This window comes from Podarcis tiliguerta (genome assembly GCF_965153285.1).
Source record: "Podarcis tiliguerta genome assembly, chromosome: 4".
Taxonomy (NCBI): Eukaryota; Metazoa; Chordata; class Lepidosauria; order Squamata; family Lacertidae; genus Podarcis; species Podarcis tiliguerta.
Window position 1 is genome coordinate 46,024,419 of NC_139537.1, and position 16,713 is coordinate 46,041,131.

Sequence of the window (16,713 nt, forward strand, 5' to 3'; positions counted from 1 at the left end):
GCATATCAATTTATCTATAAATTCATTTATTTCTCCAATATGCCCCTTGATGAACCCAATGAATACATTCAAAAAGGTATGAAAGACACAAGATAAAATTATTTATTTCCCCAGCACACCCAGTGATCAACAACATAACTAATCAATCAATCAAATTGAACCAAATATTTATTTCTGAGTAATACCCAAAAGAATTATAAAGAAAACTTTAATTGCCACCAATGATATATATGGCAATTTATAGAATCATGACTCTCTTGTATTCTTCAGTAAGTTTCCTAATCACTGTAAGTAAATCTACTTATATATGCAGTTAATTTGATTCTATTTCATTTATAGTTTTGTTTGTTTTGTTTTTTTAATAAGGTGGCAGGCATGAGCAGCAAATGCTGCTCAGAACAACAGGCAACCCTAAAAGGTCTGATGCCCAAATGATCTCTAAGACAGAAAACTCCCCCAAATCCACAAATTTTATTCTTTAATAAAGCACCAAAAGTAATCTCCACTGCTGCCGTAACTGAGGAACTCAAATGCAGCCAATAATTAGTAGGCAGAAAGTCCACAGCATGGAGATCACTAAAATTAAATTGAGGGTCTACAGCCCTCTACAACTGTGTATTTCACCTTCTACAATAAGCCCTAAGTGTTGTGCATCATAAAAGGCCCGAAAACGCCAAATGCAACATGTCTCTGCTACGTTCTTGCAACTTGCCACCAGGTTTTCCCAAGTACACCTCACAGCAACAAAGGAAAGTAGAGAAGGCATAGACCAATGCTGTTGAACCATGTTCCCACAATTTCCAGTGGTCACAGTCTCCTCAGGGATAACATGGCACTCCTGGGAATGCTGCTGCAAAGAGGTACAGCAGCATAGGAAACTGCAGACTTGGAGGAGCATTACCCATGGATCCCTTGGGGGTTCCTGGCCCTAAGGTTGGGAAACAGTGTCCCAGTTCCTTAAATATTTTGTTAATTTTTCCTATTTATAAAACTATAAAAGCAGGCTGTTCTCAGCAGTCAGTTAATTAATTTTAATAGAAATTTTCATTGGATAATACTAATAATGTGAATTATAAAAAAAAGCTTGGAAGAAAATGGTATCCTCTTGTAATACTATGAAGCTTATCCAGGCAAGGTAGAAAAACCCAAATCTCTAGATCAACCTAGATTAAATGGGTGAGTAAATATGTGGAGGCAGGAGTTTTTCCAGACACCTTATGAAAAGTCAATTTAAGTTTTAGCTAGTAAACATCTAAATAGCAGTAGCAGATTTGGTTGCTAATCAGTTTGGGACCTCATAGCTACTTCATCTTGATTTGGAGGGTGATTATAGCAGCCCCCCTAATAGGAATGGGGTGAGTGAGTTGGCAGAGTGAGTGTCTCTGTGAATATGTTTGGAAACCAAACTTCTTCTGCACCTTAGCTGTGTTGAATTATTTTGTGTAAGTAATATGCACACAGTCAAAAGTTAAACACGTAAGAACATAAATCCATGCTTTATTGATTATTCCTACCAATGCTACTTTTGACAAATTCTAATGAAGTTTATATGTATATATATATTTACAGATTCAGATACAGGTGATCTTTTGATTAAAAATGCTTCCCGGGCTTCCTCTGGCACATACAAATGTGTCGCTTCCAACAGAGTTGGTGCAGATGAGTGTTCTCTTGTGCTGAATGTCACCCCTCGTAAGTATTATGTTTTGAAAGCAAAAACATAGAAATAATAATTTGGTAAGGCTTTATCATTAAACTGAAGAATTAATTCCTGCCATCTCATGCATCATTGTTCTATTTGTTTTAGCGGTGAATAGAGCTGGAACCATTGCTGGAGCTGTAATAGGGACTCTTTTAGGACTCTGTTTATTAGCTTTTATCATCTTCTGTTGCTGCAAGAAACAAAGAGAGAAGAAATACGAAAAAGAAGTGCATCATGATATAAGGTGTGTCACTCTGGCATGAGAAACTAGGCATGAGCTCAAAAATTTAATTGTCAATTTTACAAAATGTTTTGACAAAGGCATATAGTTTAACCAACTTGCATGAAATACCAGAAACGTTGACATCTACTCATGTACTTCTTTGACTTCAAACTTTTCCCTTGTCCTGCCCTCAGTTTGAAAGCTCAAAGTTACTTATAACTTATACAAACAATTTAAAGAATATTAAATATATGCAATAGTGTGTATAGGGTTTATAAGACTAAAATATCCTAACAACTTGCCTGGGGAAAGTAGTACATAAGCTACCAGTTTGAACTATTTCACTAAAAAATCACCACCTTGCTTAATATATACGAACATCCTTGAAATGCAGGGGAGACTATGTAGTGTACGTGCCAAAGTTGGCCCCTAAGAGGCAGTTTCATAAATGTGTAGTCATTCCTTGGATCAAGCACCTGGTATAGTATTTCATGCTTTAGCTATTTAGTGGTAGTGACAAAGAAAGTTTCTTGGCCATCATTGCATTCACAAGTATCCATCCAACACACCATTGCAGAGTTACCTGACCAAGAGACACCATTGAAGGCCTGCTGTAACAACTCTGCGAGGCACTTTAGGGACAAAATCACTTAGATTTCAGTGGCATTGGATGCCACAATAAGAGCAAATCCGATTGAGGGGTCTGCTGCTCCATCTATACTGGATCAGTTTAGGTAGTTGCAGCTTGAGGATGATGTGGACAAGCTGTAGGGGTTGACTGGGTGGGTCCAGAGGGTGATTAATCAGCAGTGGTGCTCCCTCTCCTTAAGAAGATATCCCTGGACAATTATCAACCAGTGGCAAATGTGCCCTTCCTGGGAAAGGTGCTCAAGAAGGTGGTGGTGGTCCAGATTCAGGCATGCTTGGAAGAAGTTGATTATTTAAATCCATTCCAGTCTTGAGTTCAGGCTTGGTCATGGCACTGAAACTACCTTGGTCTCCCTGGTTGATTACATTTATTGGGAGAGAGCTGGGGAGAGTGGAACTCTGCTTGTTTTCTTCAATTTCCTGGTAGCTTTCAATGCTGTTGACCACAGTATCCTTCTGAAGTGTCTCAGAAGGTTGGCGCACTGTTTCAGTGGTTCCACTGTTATCTCCAGGGCCATTTTCAGAAAGTAATCATGAGAGGCTACTATTCAGTGCCATGGGAGTTGTCTTGTTGGATCCTGCAGGGTTCAATCTTGGCCCCCCCACCCCATGCTATTTAGCATCTTTTGAAAAACCTCTGGGAGTTGTCATCAGGATATTTGAATTGTCATCAATATGCAGTTGACTCCCAGCTCTGTCTCTTTGTTCTAGTTGTGGTGTTAGATTGGTGCTTGGATGAGGGGATATGCTGGATGTGGGCCAATAAACTGAACCTGAATCCTGAAAAGACGGGTGTTGTGTGTTCCAAGTTCTCATGTCCAGGAGGTGGGGAGATGGCCTGTCTGGACAGGGTTGCCCTCCCCTAGAAGGAGCAGGTTCACAGCTTGGAGGTGCTGTTGGATCATTGCAGGCTCAAGTAGATTTGGTGGCTAGGAGTTCCTTTTTTCACCTCTGGCTGGTTTGCCAACTCTGGTCCCTTCCGGACACAGATAACTTTGCTCCTGTACTCCATGCTCTAGTAACTTCTAGATTGGATTGTTGCAATGTGCTCTTGTGGAACTGTGCTTGAAGGCAACTTGGAAACTGATTGGTCCAAAATGTAGCAGCTAGACTTTGGGCTAGGCTTCTGTTTATGTCCCATATAACCCCTGTTTTGAAACAGCTGTACTAGTTTCCAGTTCATTGCTGGGTCCATTTCAGGTGCTCAGGATGGTGCTTAAAGCCCCAAATACCTTAAAGACCACTTTCCCTACAGACCTCAGGTGCCAGGATTGGCAGAGGGGGGCCTTGAGGCAATGTTTCATTGAAATAAATGGTACCAAGTCAATATGGATAGGGATGTTTCTAAGTGTTTGGGTTTTCCTTCCTACAAGACTCTTAAGTAATTTTTAAAATCTGCTTAATTTTTCAGAGAGGACGTTCCTCCTCCGAAGAGTCGTGGTTCAACAGCCCGAAGCTATATAGGGAGTAATCGCTCTTCTTTGGGTTCAATGTCTCCTTCCAATATGGATGGATATGCCAAGACTCAATACAACAAAGTACCAAGTGAAGACTTTGAGCGTACTTCTCCTCAGAATCCAAATTTTCAACCACCAAAGGTAGCTGCACCTAATCTAAGTAGAATGGGAGCAATTCCTGTGATGATTCCAGCACAAAGCAAAGATGGTTCCATAGTATAGTACAGCATTAATTTATACTTTCTGCAGTTCAGTGCATTAACTTGTTCCAGTTCTACACTTTTAAATATGCACAGAATTGATCTCGAGCATTGACAAGTGCGCTTTGTTTACCACCTTTGTACCAATTTTGACCATATACACTAAAAACTGAAAGTTTTGAAGAAAGTTTTGTCATCTCTGAGTAAACATGAAACACTAGCAATATTTAAATTCTGTATGGGTTGTTAAATGAACCCTTTGCTCTGATTTTTTGATAATATTAGGAGATACTGAACTGTATGACATGAATTGTTTGTCCTTACATTTTTAGAGTGAATGAAATATATTCAGCATCTGTTACAGTGATGGAAATGTCTTGTGTAAAAAATGGACGTAAATTCTTCTAATATAGACCCTGGAATATTTTTATCAACAACTTTAAACTGAATGAATTGTCAGTTCCAGCTAGACACAACCAGCTTGGTTGATTTTTGATCTCAGTTGTTCAAAAGGCACTACCACTGGTCTCTTTCTCTTGTAGGAAGATAGTAATTTTCTATGACCATTCAGCCACTAAATATATCTTGTACTGCTTGCCCCATGAGCATAAACCTCTTTATTTTTGGATACATAACACTGTGTGTGTTTGCACAATAAGCACCTGATTTTTTAAAAAAGAAAATTTAAAACTGAAGTCTTATTTCCAGATTAACACTTGGCATTCTGTAACCAATACTTGCTGCATGTCAGACACTCTGAATTTCTGCGGATTTGTGTGTGCAGAAGTCTGAATTGCGGGTTGGTTTGTTTCTTTTTTAAAAACCCCACTATCACTTGTGTGTTCTTGGGATATTTAATATTGCTCTTTATGTTGTGTAACGATAGTGAAGGACTTAAGGATTTTGTCCCCTAGCTTTTCTGCAGTATTGATACCTTCAATGGCTCTTTCCAATACCTTCTGATAATATTTTTTGGTTGTTCCTCCCATCTGTGTTCCTATTCTATTTTAATTAGAAAACAGAAAAGAAAAACCTAGAAGGCCATAAAAGTGAAACCTCTACTTAATTTATAGTCTTTTATCTGTTTATTTAAATAACCAGATGAATTACTACGAAGCCATTGATACTGAATTTGTATAGAAATGTTCCCTGTCATAATTACATGGATTTAAATATCAGCAGATATTTAAACTGCCACTGCAGTAAGCTATATTACTGTGTATTATTTGCTCTGATGTTAGTAAAATACAATGTCTGCATTATCTGCTCTTCCAACTTGAAGAAATTTGGATTACCTGTGTGTGTAGCTATGAAAACATCAGATAAAAAACCAATGTTGTAAATATCTATGATTTTCTTAACTTGGGTAGATCGGATATTTTCATGTATTATAGTGAGTATTGCATAACTTCACATCAGGACTTTTATGTGAAGTACATACGCCCTGATGAATTTTGGTAGCGAATAGATTGTAAGTGTGTAAATAGTATTCATATACTGAGATGTTTTAGATTATCTGATGCCGTTGGATTGAATATCCTTTTTTTTTTCATCTGTGCCTTTTCAATAAACTTTACATCTGATTGTAAGTTAAGTTTCAATTATGGAATATTCTGGTGCCTGACTTTACTTTTCTTAAAGGTGCTACAAGATGAAGGTATAGTTTTCAACACAATACTGTGACTTAATTCCTTCTTACTTGATGTTTAATTTTTTTCCCTTGCCAATGTTTTGGATGTTGCTCAATTGCCTGCATAATGTCATAATGTCCTGTATTTCAAAATGACTCCTTTTTGTTTGTTGCTGTGTCTATAATACCTTCATGGGGATTGTTACTATTTCCTGTAAAACCTGCTTATCTACTGTGTTGCACCAGACAGATGGATGATTAGGAATTTAACATGTGGCTTTTGAAAAGAGGAGGCAAATGATGATGATGATGATGATGATGATGATGATGATACCTAAACATGCAATATGAAAGCAAGCCTCCTTTAAATATGTAACATGGTAGATCCATTTTTTTTAGAGGGCGGGGAGCACACACTGCTACTTAAAGTCAGGCTTGACATTATACACAATAGATTGGTTGAACTCTGGACTCTTTTGCTTCAGACTGAAGGCAAGCTATTGTATTTTTGCATGCTTTCCCACTCAAACAAGAAATACTAAGTGTGATAAACTGGCACATCAGGCAACAACTAATAAATCTCTGTCCATGATCTGCAAATTTAGTACATACAGAGGGGAGCATTTGTAGGAATATTCGAAAAGGTTACCCTACTGCACTGTTTCTGAAGTAATACAGTCCAGATTCTAGAATTCTGCCACACTGCTTAAGCAGATTAGCTCTCACTCAACGATTTAAAAATGCTGTGTTGCACAGTTGATGAACATGGGGTATATTCATATAGCATTGCCTCGGTACTCTCTACTTGTGGTATAAATGGGCAAAAGGCATAATTGTGTGGTAGCACACCAGTCAGAAGAATTTCTGCATATTTATTAACTTGTCATCTCACATGAAAGTAATAAATGGGTAGAATGAAGGATAGCACGATGGGCCTTCAAAACATAGCTCTTAGGCTTTGGGACCTTGACAGTGTCTGCTTGTTTATAAAATTGCATGGAGATTGTAGTAATAGGAACTGACAAAGCAGATCTATATGTTTTAGGTAAGAAGTGACTTGGGACAGACTTTGCTCTAAGCACTTAACTTCTAGACCCTACTGAATAACCAAAACACCAGTCTGAAGGACACTGCTATTATAAACATGATAAGGTCCGAAAAAGTTTCCCGTGGTAAACTGTCGGATTTTCTTTAGGCTGTGTGTGTTGTTGCTTTGACAAACCAGGAAGCAGGAGAAGGGAGAGAGGTCATGGCCTGGGATGGCACTGTGCCCCTGCATACCAGTAGTCAGTTCATTATTGTACTAATTTACCATCTGGATGCTGATGATCTGTAGAGAAGTTGTGGAACAACAGCACAATCAGTGTTTGAGAGGGGGGAAGCTGGTATGTAGGGATTAAGGTTAATATGGTCTGCATTGATTTGACATTTAAAAAATAGATGTCAGATACTGAATTATGTAGAAGAAAAAATAATGGCATCCCTGTTGCTAGATGGGAGGAGGTAGCAGACTAACCTAAGTAAATGTCTTCAGATGGTAATAGTACTTCTGCTAAACCCCTCTCTGAAAGGCAGCAAGCAGTTAAATAAAAATATTAGGGCCATCTGTAAGTTAGTTCATTCACAGCAGTTTTGTATGTTGTTGATTTTAAAATGGCAAGTCTTTTAGCTTAAATATAAAATGGCAGTCTTCATGAAATACATTTTCTTTCAATCAAAAGATGGTACCTAGAATGATTTAATAATTTTAATGTATTACCATACATTTAAGCAAATAAATATTTAACAGTATCTCTGATTGGCACGCCCTCACAAGATTGAACTGATAAAAAGGGATTATTTTTAAAAACGTGAGTAACAAAGTTTTGAATATCATCTCCTTGGGTTTGAGCCTCCTCACTGTTTATAGAGGCAATTCTAGAAATAATTCATTTTTCTTGGCATGTACAAGTTGTTGTCATAGAAAGGGTAATTCATTTGTGGTAATTCATTTGTTTAAAGGCAATGGGATAAATGTACTTGTGGACCTTCCTAGTTTTTGCTCATTATTAAGAATGCTTAGGCCCATTTGGTGTTAGTGTATAACTCAGCAATTGGAGCAATAATACAGGACATTAATGAGGCACTGTGATAGGTTTTGGATTTGGCAATGAATGCAGTTTGTATGCAATTCGCTTTTTCAGACTTCTGAAGTACAAGCACTGAAATTTGTAGGACAAATCCCAAATTGTTGTAGTTTCATGACTTATGTATTACTTGAAATAAAGTTGTTAGTGAAAACCATTATTCTGATACAGTGTCTGAGTGTGTGTTCTCTCTGTACCTGCCCCCATCTTCTCCTGTAAGTAATTTTGAAAGGATAATTTGTTTTTGTGAAAGCTGATTGTGGTCATTCTTAATATTCTGCTTCTTCCTTTAAAAATTAAGATAAAAAGTAAAACCATGTGGAAAGCTGGGGCAGTTGTCCTGTTTATTAGCATCTAACTGTTGAGGAATAATTTGTGTCAGCATGAAAGATGTCAGCTTATCCACAAGCCTTTTTGCAAATGTATTCTAACCCATCAGACAGCAAACTAGAAGGAATTGTGGGTTTAGGGTGGCTGTAAGCTATATTGATGCACACTTTCTACTGTGCTAATGCAGTTGCCCTTGCATCCAAGGGACAGTGAAACATGGAATTAAACCTTAACACTTCCCAAGTAGGTGCCTAAGCATAATTTGGACTCGACGCACCACGAAAGCAGCCAACATTAAGCTTCAATCATGCCTGGCTGTGTGTGGAACTTCAGCTTTCAATCTGCACGTAGTCCAAAAGGGAAAATCGTAATAACTGCACACTCAGTATGGCCAGCAACCTTGGCCATACAAATACTAATATTTGTTCACAACAGGGGTTCCTGTAGTGTTTAAGATTGGGGTGAAACTAATGATAAGATACGTTCCCACCAGTATTACAGATATTTGGAAAACTAGAGAACATGAGAAAACCCTAAACTCATTCATTTTCTTGTAATATAGTTTTTATTCATTTTCATCTGTTTAACATTGTTGCAATGAGATATATATCCGCTTACATTAGAGCAACAATTACCTAAAGTTAAAAATAAAGCAATAAACACCCATATAAACATTTCTGAAGATATTTACAAAGTTAACAATTATTACAAATATTACAGATATGAAATGTTTACTCCAATTTAACGTTAATAAATTGGCGACCATAAGCAAAAGGTACTTCGTATCAACAACAGTTAGAATTTATAGGGAGGAGAGAAGGGGGGGAAATTAAAATAGGCACTTCGTTCATGCCAGACTCTGCTGTAAACTATGGGTACTGTTCCCAGACTGCATACAAATTCTAAACTCATACTTTTAAAATTCTCTTTGTGTGTAGAAATTTGTGTAGTTTTCCCATTCAGGTTATGATTGCAAAAGTTCTACTCTTGATTTAAAGAAAAACATGTCGTCGTAACTTCTGAAGCCAATTTTAAGATTATGGGTTGAGATAAGAATTCACAAAGCCCAGAAAGGCTTGCCTTCAAAGCATACAAAGGATAGTTAATGATGCTCAAAAATCAAAATCTGAGAATACTATAATTGTTATACTACTGGTCCTGTAGTATAATGCAGCTCTAATAATAAATTATATCCCACTCTTATTCTAAAAATATGAAGAGTAGAATTTTGTTGTTGTGTGATGCTTGATAAAATTAGAAATCAATTTAGGACTTTCATTCCCTTTCTGCTTATACCTTTCTTCTGTTACTTTTATCTAATTCCCCATACTGAATCATACGGTGCCAAGTTAATATAGCACAAAAGCTATGCAAGGCTTTGGACTAGTGAATGATTACTTTTGAGGCTGAAGCAAGCTGACATCTCTGGGCACAGCTGGTGAATTGAAGAACATAGTTGAGAGCCTGTGTTGTAGCTGCCAGCTTTCTCTGTGCTAGATGCTACTGCTTTCTGGTAGTAAATAAGATTGCCCTTTCCCATCACCTCTAATTCTATAACCATCCATACTGTAGTATTTCCAGTAATACAATATGCTTAACAAAACAAACGAAAGTATGTGTGGCAAGAGGAAGTGCAATTTGTTAGTCATGGGCAACTTAAAACCATCAGGAGCGACGCCTCATGCCTTTCATATGGACTGTAGATTTTGGGTGTCACGTAGCAGTACAGAGTTTCAAACAAATATGTGCTCTCCCACATTCCAAGCATGTTTGCACTCCTTTCTCAGTGACACCTATGCTGGCTTGGTCGTGTCCACAGAATGGAAGATGGCAGGATCCCCAAGGATGTGCTCTATGGGGCTTAAGGCACCAGGTTCATAGGCAGAGCAACTGCGTTACGAAGATGTCTGCAAATGTGACATGAGGAATGGCAACATCAACCCTGCTGTGTGCAGGCAACCACAGTGCCTGGAGACAGTAAGGTTGCGTATCAATAGCAGTGACCAGAGAAGGAATGACCGCTGGGGGGAGCACAGAGAGAAGAAACACCATGATTCATCTGCAGCAGCACAACTGGGTGCCTTCATTTGCTCCAGCTGCAACAAAGCAGGTCTCTCTATTATCTCTCTCTACAGCAACAGCAAGCGCTGCAACCTTCCAACAGTTCAAAGGAGCAGTCCTCCAGTGTCTCCTGGGACAGATGCCAACAAATATCTGTGGGACTTAACACCTCTCTGGCAATAGGAGTAGAAGCTTCAGGGAATGGAGTGACAAATGTTGGAAAGATTAATACTTTCCTCATTGAACTGCAAGTTTTATTTAACCTTGGGCTACACTGGTTCTTCCAGATCTTAACATAGCCTAAGCATTGTGGCTCATGCACTGGTAACCTTAAGGTTGGATTTTGGCTGGGGCAGGGAACTTTCTTGTCACACCAAAGGCCCCATTCTCATCTGGGCATCCTTCTGTGGCCTCCATGCCAGAAAGGACCAAAGGCTAAAGTGGGCCAAGCAACTCATGCAAGTTTTTCCTTGGTACAGAGAGTTGGTTTTTACACCCACCAGCCCTCTTCTCCATCCAGACCACAGAGAGGCAGAAGTTAAAGGACACATTCCAGCCAAACAAAAACATTCCAGCCAGACAAAAATCCCATCCAAAGCAGGAAATTGATCAATTATCCACACAGCGCTTCTGCCTTTATACCATAAGCTTCAGTTTGGACAACAGAGTAAGGCAAACTTTGGCTTAACTCAGAACAACAGAGAAGCAAATATGTTGTGAGCCCACATGTTTTCACAATCTCACTAAACCAGTGTTTGGCTTAAGTGTGTCATGCAAACCAGGCCACCGATAAGTACCTGGACTGATGTTAATAACCAGAATTAGAAAGGGGTGGAGAATGGAGGAGAATCCGAATGATGATTGAACATGAATTTGCCAACATGAAATAAATGTTCTTGTGACCTTGCCTGTTCCGTTTCCAGGTATAATATCACAAAGAGTAGGCTGAAAACTGGATCTTGGGTTGACAGCCTAACTGCAAAATATTTTTTGCCTGGGGGTAGGGGGAACCAAGCCGTGCTGCTTAGTTTATATATATAAATATAAAATACAAGTAGACAGGTACTTTCTTTTAGAATGGGGTGGCCTAAATAAAATATAAACCAGACACTTGACCTCTGTGGTAAAGTAAGTAGCTCCTCATTGTTGCAGTAAATGTTGCTTAATATTGGTTAGAAACAGTAGAAATGCTTTTTAGTTTATACTGCTTATCTCTCACACACGTCTTAAAATGGTGAAAAGTTTAGATATATGACATGACCCATTTGTATACCCTAGTGTCTTGATTCCTTTTGACTTTGGTAAATGTGTAAAAAATTCCCTGGGGGGGGGGGGGGTTGGTATAAGACTACTCAAAGACTACATAATCTCATAAAAGAGTTTGTCTATACAAAATGCACCAACCGTTTCCCAACTCAGCTGCTTATAGCATTACTTAAAATGCTTTGCGAAATACTTAATAAGTGGAGGAGGAGGGGTGCTTTGCAAATGCATATTGTCCTTTAAATAGGCTGACACTGCCATACCTGAATAATAAAACTGCATTGATAGAGAAAATAATTCATTCACCCTTGTGGCATAAATTTCATTGTTTTACTCTTTTTGTAAACAATTTTGAGGTATTTCTTACAATCAAGTGGTATATTAATTTTATGAAAAGATTTTTCTTTTAGTGATTGCATATCACATTTTTGAAGCATCCTATACCACTGCTAAAAGTTTTGATTTAGGAAACATTTGGCTTGGATCAGCCAGGATTTGATAATGTGTAACAGACTATCTAAAATGTTTTATTCCCCTTCATGATGATAAAGCTTTGTATTTTCTTCCTCTGAGTGATGATACTTTATAAACTTTCTTTTAAAAACTGCATTGGTTCTATAAAACCAATTTAAGTTTCATTTCCTGTTCATCCCTATGGAGTTCCTTTCAATTCCACATAGCAAATTTCTGTATCTTGAATATAGAACATCCTTGGTTAATAAAATATTATAAGACGTAATTATTTCACAGCATTGAATTTTGAAAGAGTTTTGGCATGCAGTTGTTCCCATAGTGTGTGTGTGTGTGTGTGTGTGTGTGTACATACATACACACACTATAATGGAACTAAAGGGGCTGATATTTCACCCTGTCATTATTGAAAAGATGAGTAGTTCAGTTGAAAACATACTGTTCACCAAACCCCTAAAATTCCACTGTGTGAAGTAAGGGACATTTGTGTTTTTTGCATGAACCGATCTGTTGTTCTCGCTGTGTTAATATAAGCTTTCCTGATATACCAATAGCTATCGCATAGTCCAAAGTTAAATTCCTTTTATAGCGAAGCTGACATGTCAGTTCATCAAAGACCAAACTTATCTAAGGCACTTGGAAAAAATCTTTTTTGGTTCACTGCCCTTCTAGGGAGATATAAATTCCTGGGACAGGTCTTAATGCATCAGATGAGAAGACTCTGGAAGCAGGAAAGAACACTTCTCTAGAGCAGAAATAGTACACCCTGATCATGCCAAATCATACAAAAAGTTGAGACATCAATTCTCCCTTGTTTCCAGTGATGATGTGCTTATAAGGGAAAGAGGTACTTTTGTTGGCTGAGAAAATCCCTTGGTTTAAGATTCCTTGTGACAGGTAGTCTGTTAGTAGACCTAAATTGAGCTAACCAGGGCATTCTGCTTTATTTGCTTCCAGTACTTCTAATGAATATTTGCAACATTAATATCCTTTAAAAGTCTGTTACGTATCAGACAGAGGTTCCCTCTCTTATATTTTTTATTCCTGCTGAAGGCCTTCCTTTTCCAGCCAGTATTTTAAATGACTATCTGTATTGTACTTGAACTTTTAAAAATACATCTTTTTATTGTAGATGTTTTTCTTTTAAAATTGCTTTTAAATGCTTTATTGGCAAGCAGTTCATAAATGGAATAAAGAAAGATTTGTGGCTATTTCTGCATATCCATTGTTTCTTATGCTATGTAGTTCCTGTACGAAGTAAAAAATTCCTTTTCCCTTTACTGGCATCTATTTCTGAAATATTTATCATTCTATGTTTTTCCCATTACCACTGTTTTGCACCTGGCTCTGGTTGAGGAATTTGGGTGTTACAGAAGAAAACCCCCCCACTAGATCCCACAAGCCTAAATTCTGCTCACCCTTAGGTCAATGAGTTCCTGCCCATACTGAAACCTGGGACATTGTAGCATGCAAGTTAGTTTTATGTTAGTGGGCTCTCATTAACTACCATATTTATGCGATTCTAATGCGCCAGTGAATGTAATGCGTGCCTCAATTTTAAAAAAAAATATTGAAACCAAAGAAGTCTTCTCTGGCGCCATCAAATCTAATGCACACTCTAATCTTTGTGACGTAATTTGGTCCAAAAAGGTGCGCCTTACATTCGAGTCAATACAGTACATATCTGTTTTCTAAATCCTAAGTCAGTTGGTAAATATACACAAGGAGGGTTCAGGACTCACTTTTCATATATGCAAGGGATTTAAGCTGTAAACTACTCTTGAGAGCACTGCAGTGTTGAAGGTGTGAGATACAAATAAAATGTATCTGAATTTAGGGGAAAATAGGAAATGATTTTGTGCAAATGGTTCGGCATGTGCTTGCACAATCAGAAAAATATCTTCTGGATAGTCATTCTTCTGTTCTTTAGCTAAGCTGGATGCATCCCTCCCACAAGTGGAATCTTAGATCCAGACCATTGTGGCAAATTCAGAAGGTTTTAAGGCTTAATAAAAGACTGTCTGAAGCTTATAACACTGAGTCCTCTGGGTTCCCCCCCTCTAAAACAGTTTTTAAAAAAATGAAAAAAGAATGATCATTAAAATGATAACAGACCTAGACCTAGAGATGAAAGCAGAATGAATAAGAATTAAAAGAAGGCAACAGCCTTGGACACAGTTATGTGAATAATGTAAATGGAACATCAGCTTGCAGAACTTGATAAGAATTTGGAGTGAAAATTTGGGAGGGAGAGGCAGCCGTCGGAGAAGGAAAGGTTTAAACTAAGATACCTACACAAATTAAAAGTAGGGGGTCAAAAATGTCAATTGTTTGTGTTTTTGAATTCTGCCTCATACTCGTACCCTTGAGTTCTACATCTTGCTTCCCACCTGCTCCTTCAGTCTTTAGAATTGGGAGTCAGAAGTACAAGCGATTCTGCAGTGTTTCTTACTTTTGTAATGTGCACCATCTTGTTCAGAATGATTTGATTATATGTAAAAAAGGAAATTCATGTATAACATATTCCTAATCTGGGATGGAAAGAGTAGTAGCACTTGTGTTTGTGAACTAGGTTTGAGATACTCTATATAAAACAAACATACAACAGAAAGAATCCTAAACCACTTAGCTTGATTCTTTTTGAATAAGTAGAATTGGTTTTATTGGAGGGGAAAATTTGGATCCTAGAGCATTTACACAATTTTAATTTCATTGACTTTACAATTTGAATTAGACTTGCAGTTATCCAGCCACGACAATTTTACAGCTCAAGGGTGTCTGGATTAATTTTTTTATATTCCAGTTCAAATTGATTATTTATACTTGAATATACTAGATCTCTGTATTGATTGATAATATTTTCTCTATTTATAGTATGGCCACGCAAGCAGGATGGGTGACATAACAGTGGTATAAACTTGAAGAAACAACTTGTTTGTCATGAATTTCAAGTTACGGAACAAATGAAGTACTCTGTATTTTGTCATAACTTTTAGAATCTACAGACAAGATGGTAATGTAGACTAAATTTATATTGCAGGTAGCATTTTGCCTGCTGAATGTTTACAACATGTTTTGCTTTAAAGATTTCTTCCATTGTAATAGTCCTAGACATGAATATGTGGGAAAATATGAAGGTTAACACTGGATCTGCGTGCAAATTCAAAAGATCAACCCAGATAACAATGTAGCTCATATTTTTTGTGGTTAATTAATTCAATCTGTTTGCTTAGATTTGTATGAAATTACACTTAGCAATGAATTAGTATGTTTGAAGCAACATGTGCCTTCCATACTGTATATTTTGGTGCTGTCTTTTTTAATCTTCTGATTTTTTAAACACAAACACACCTTTTTTAAAATACTTGTGCTTTGTAACACTTAATAAAATTTTGTACAATGATACCTTACATGTACAGCAAATGCTTATCCATTGAAGTTGGGAATTGTAATCGCCATTGATTTCTATGACTTGCATGGTGGTTCAGTAATTTTAAGTGTTGTGCTCTTAAGATTTTTTTGCAGTGAACCTGCTGACTGCTTCTTAGATATTGTCATTACTAGCACTTCGATTTGGGTCTTGAAACAAATAAGAAGCCAGTGCAATTGAATAATATGTTCACCACCAACTTTCCTTCTCAGGAGGGGGAGTCCACAGAATTCTGTATTGGCTGATATTGCGATGCAGGAAGAATAGGCTGGAGTGGAGAACATCTGGCTTACAAGACATATAAAAGCCACCCATTTACTTCCACTGAGAAGCATTTTTCCCAAGCCTAACACCCTCCCAGAGGGCTATTTAGGAGGGTTACAGCTATAAAGGCAAGGCTTAGTCCAGGGGTCGGCAAGGTTTATCTCACCTGGGCCAGTTCACTCCAGTGGAGATCCCTCCATAGGCTCCATTGTGTGTGAGGCCGCAATTTCTGGCGCCTGCGTCTGCACAGATGCAATTTCCGGCACTGTGGAAGCGAGTCCCTGCACTGCGCTGTGCTGCTTTAGCACAGCGCGTGGGGACTCGCCGAGCGGGCAACTCGGTTCGGAGGCCAGTTAAACGACCCCCGTGGCCCATGGGCCTTAGGTTGCCTACCCCTGGCTTAGTCCTTCCCTCCTTCCTCCATAAAGATCGCACCGCCCTCTGGCAAGACTCCTAATACAGTTTTCAATACTTTGTGTGTATAAGAGAATATGAATGGAGGGGAAGGGAGTCACATGATGTGTGGATGTGTGTGAATTGGTGTGTGTGTGGGGGGGGAATAGAGGAGAGAGAGGGATGGTAGCCCTGCCCATTTTAGTACTGGTCCTGCCCACCATTGGCATGCAGTCCCAGAAGTTCATCCATGAGGGAATTTGTTCCTGAAAGATGTTTCCACCACACCTTGTACCTTGCACATTCATCTAGATGGGTAGATCTGTTGACTCTCTATCCCTACACTGACCCACTACTATAGTTTCTGACTTGCCTGGATTAAGCTTCTGCTTCTTGGCACTTAACAGCGCTTATATTAGCATTATGTGCTAGATGTTGGCCTCTGTTAGCTTTTAGGGGCTAAAGCTCAGATTGAGATGGAAACAAGACCTCTGCTGGTTCCGTCTTATCTAAAT

General features: G+C 38.3%; 1 protein-coding gene and 1 long non-coding RNA gene across 3 annotated transcripts in view; one reads left to right on the forward strand and one right to left on the reverse strand.

The window, feature by feature from the left end:
* Positions 1-15,516, forward strand: part of CXADR (CXADR cell adhesion molecule) — a 33,229-nt gene extending 17,713 nt beyond the window's left edge. Inside the window, exons 5-8 of one of the 2 annotated variants that reach the window (XM_083439288.1) lie at positions 1,570-1,692; positions 1,808-1,946; positions 3,985-4,171; positions 14,986-15,516. In XM_083439288.1, coding sequence (XP_083295414.1) covers positions 1,570-1,692; positions 1,808-1,946; positions 3,985-4,171; positions 14,986-15,027 — 491 coding nt within the window. In that variant the 3' untranslated portion in view covers positions 15,028-15,516. Of the gene's footprint in view, positions 1-1,569; positions 1,693-1,807; positions 1,947-3,984; positions 8,147-14,985 lie in introns of those variants that run through there. The other variant, XM_083439287.1, reaches the window with a different exon arrangement.
* The window catches only part of LOC310677021, a 33,686-nt gene continuing 18,703 nt past the window's right edge, over positions 1,731-16,713 (reverse strand). Inside the window, exon 2 of the long non-coding RNA XR_014510861.1 lies at positions 1,731-1,892. This is a non-coding gene — a long non-coding RNA (uncharacterized lncRNA). The remainder of the gene's footprint in view (positions 1,893-16,713) is intronic.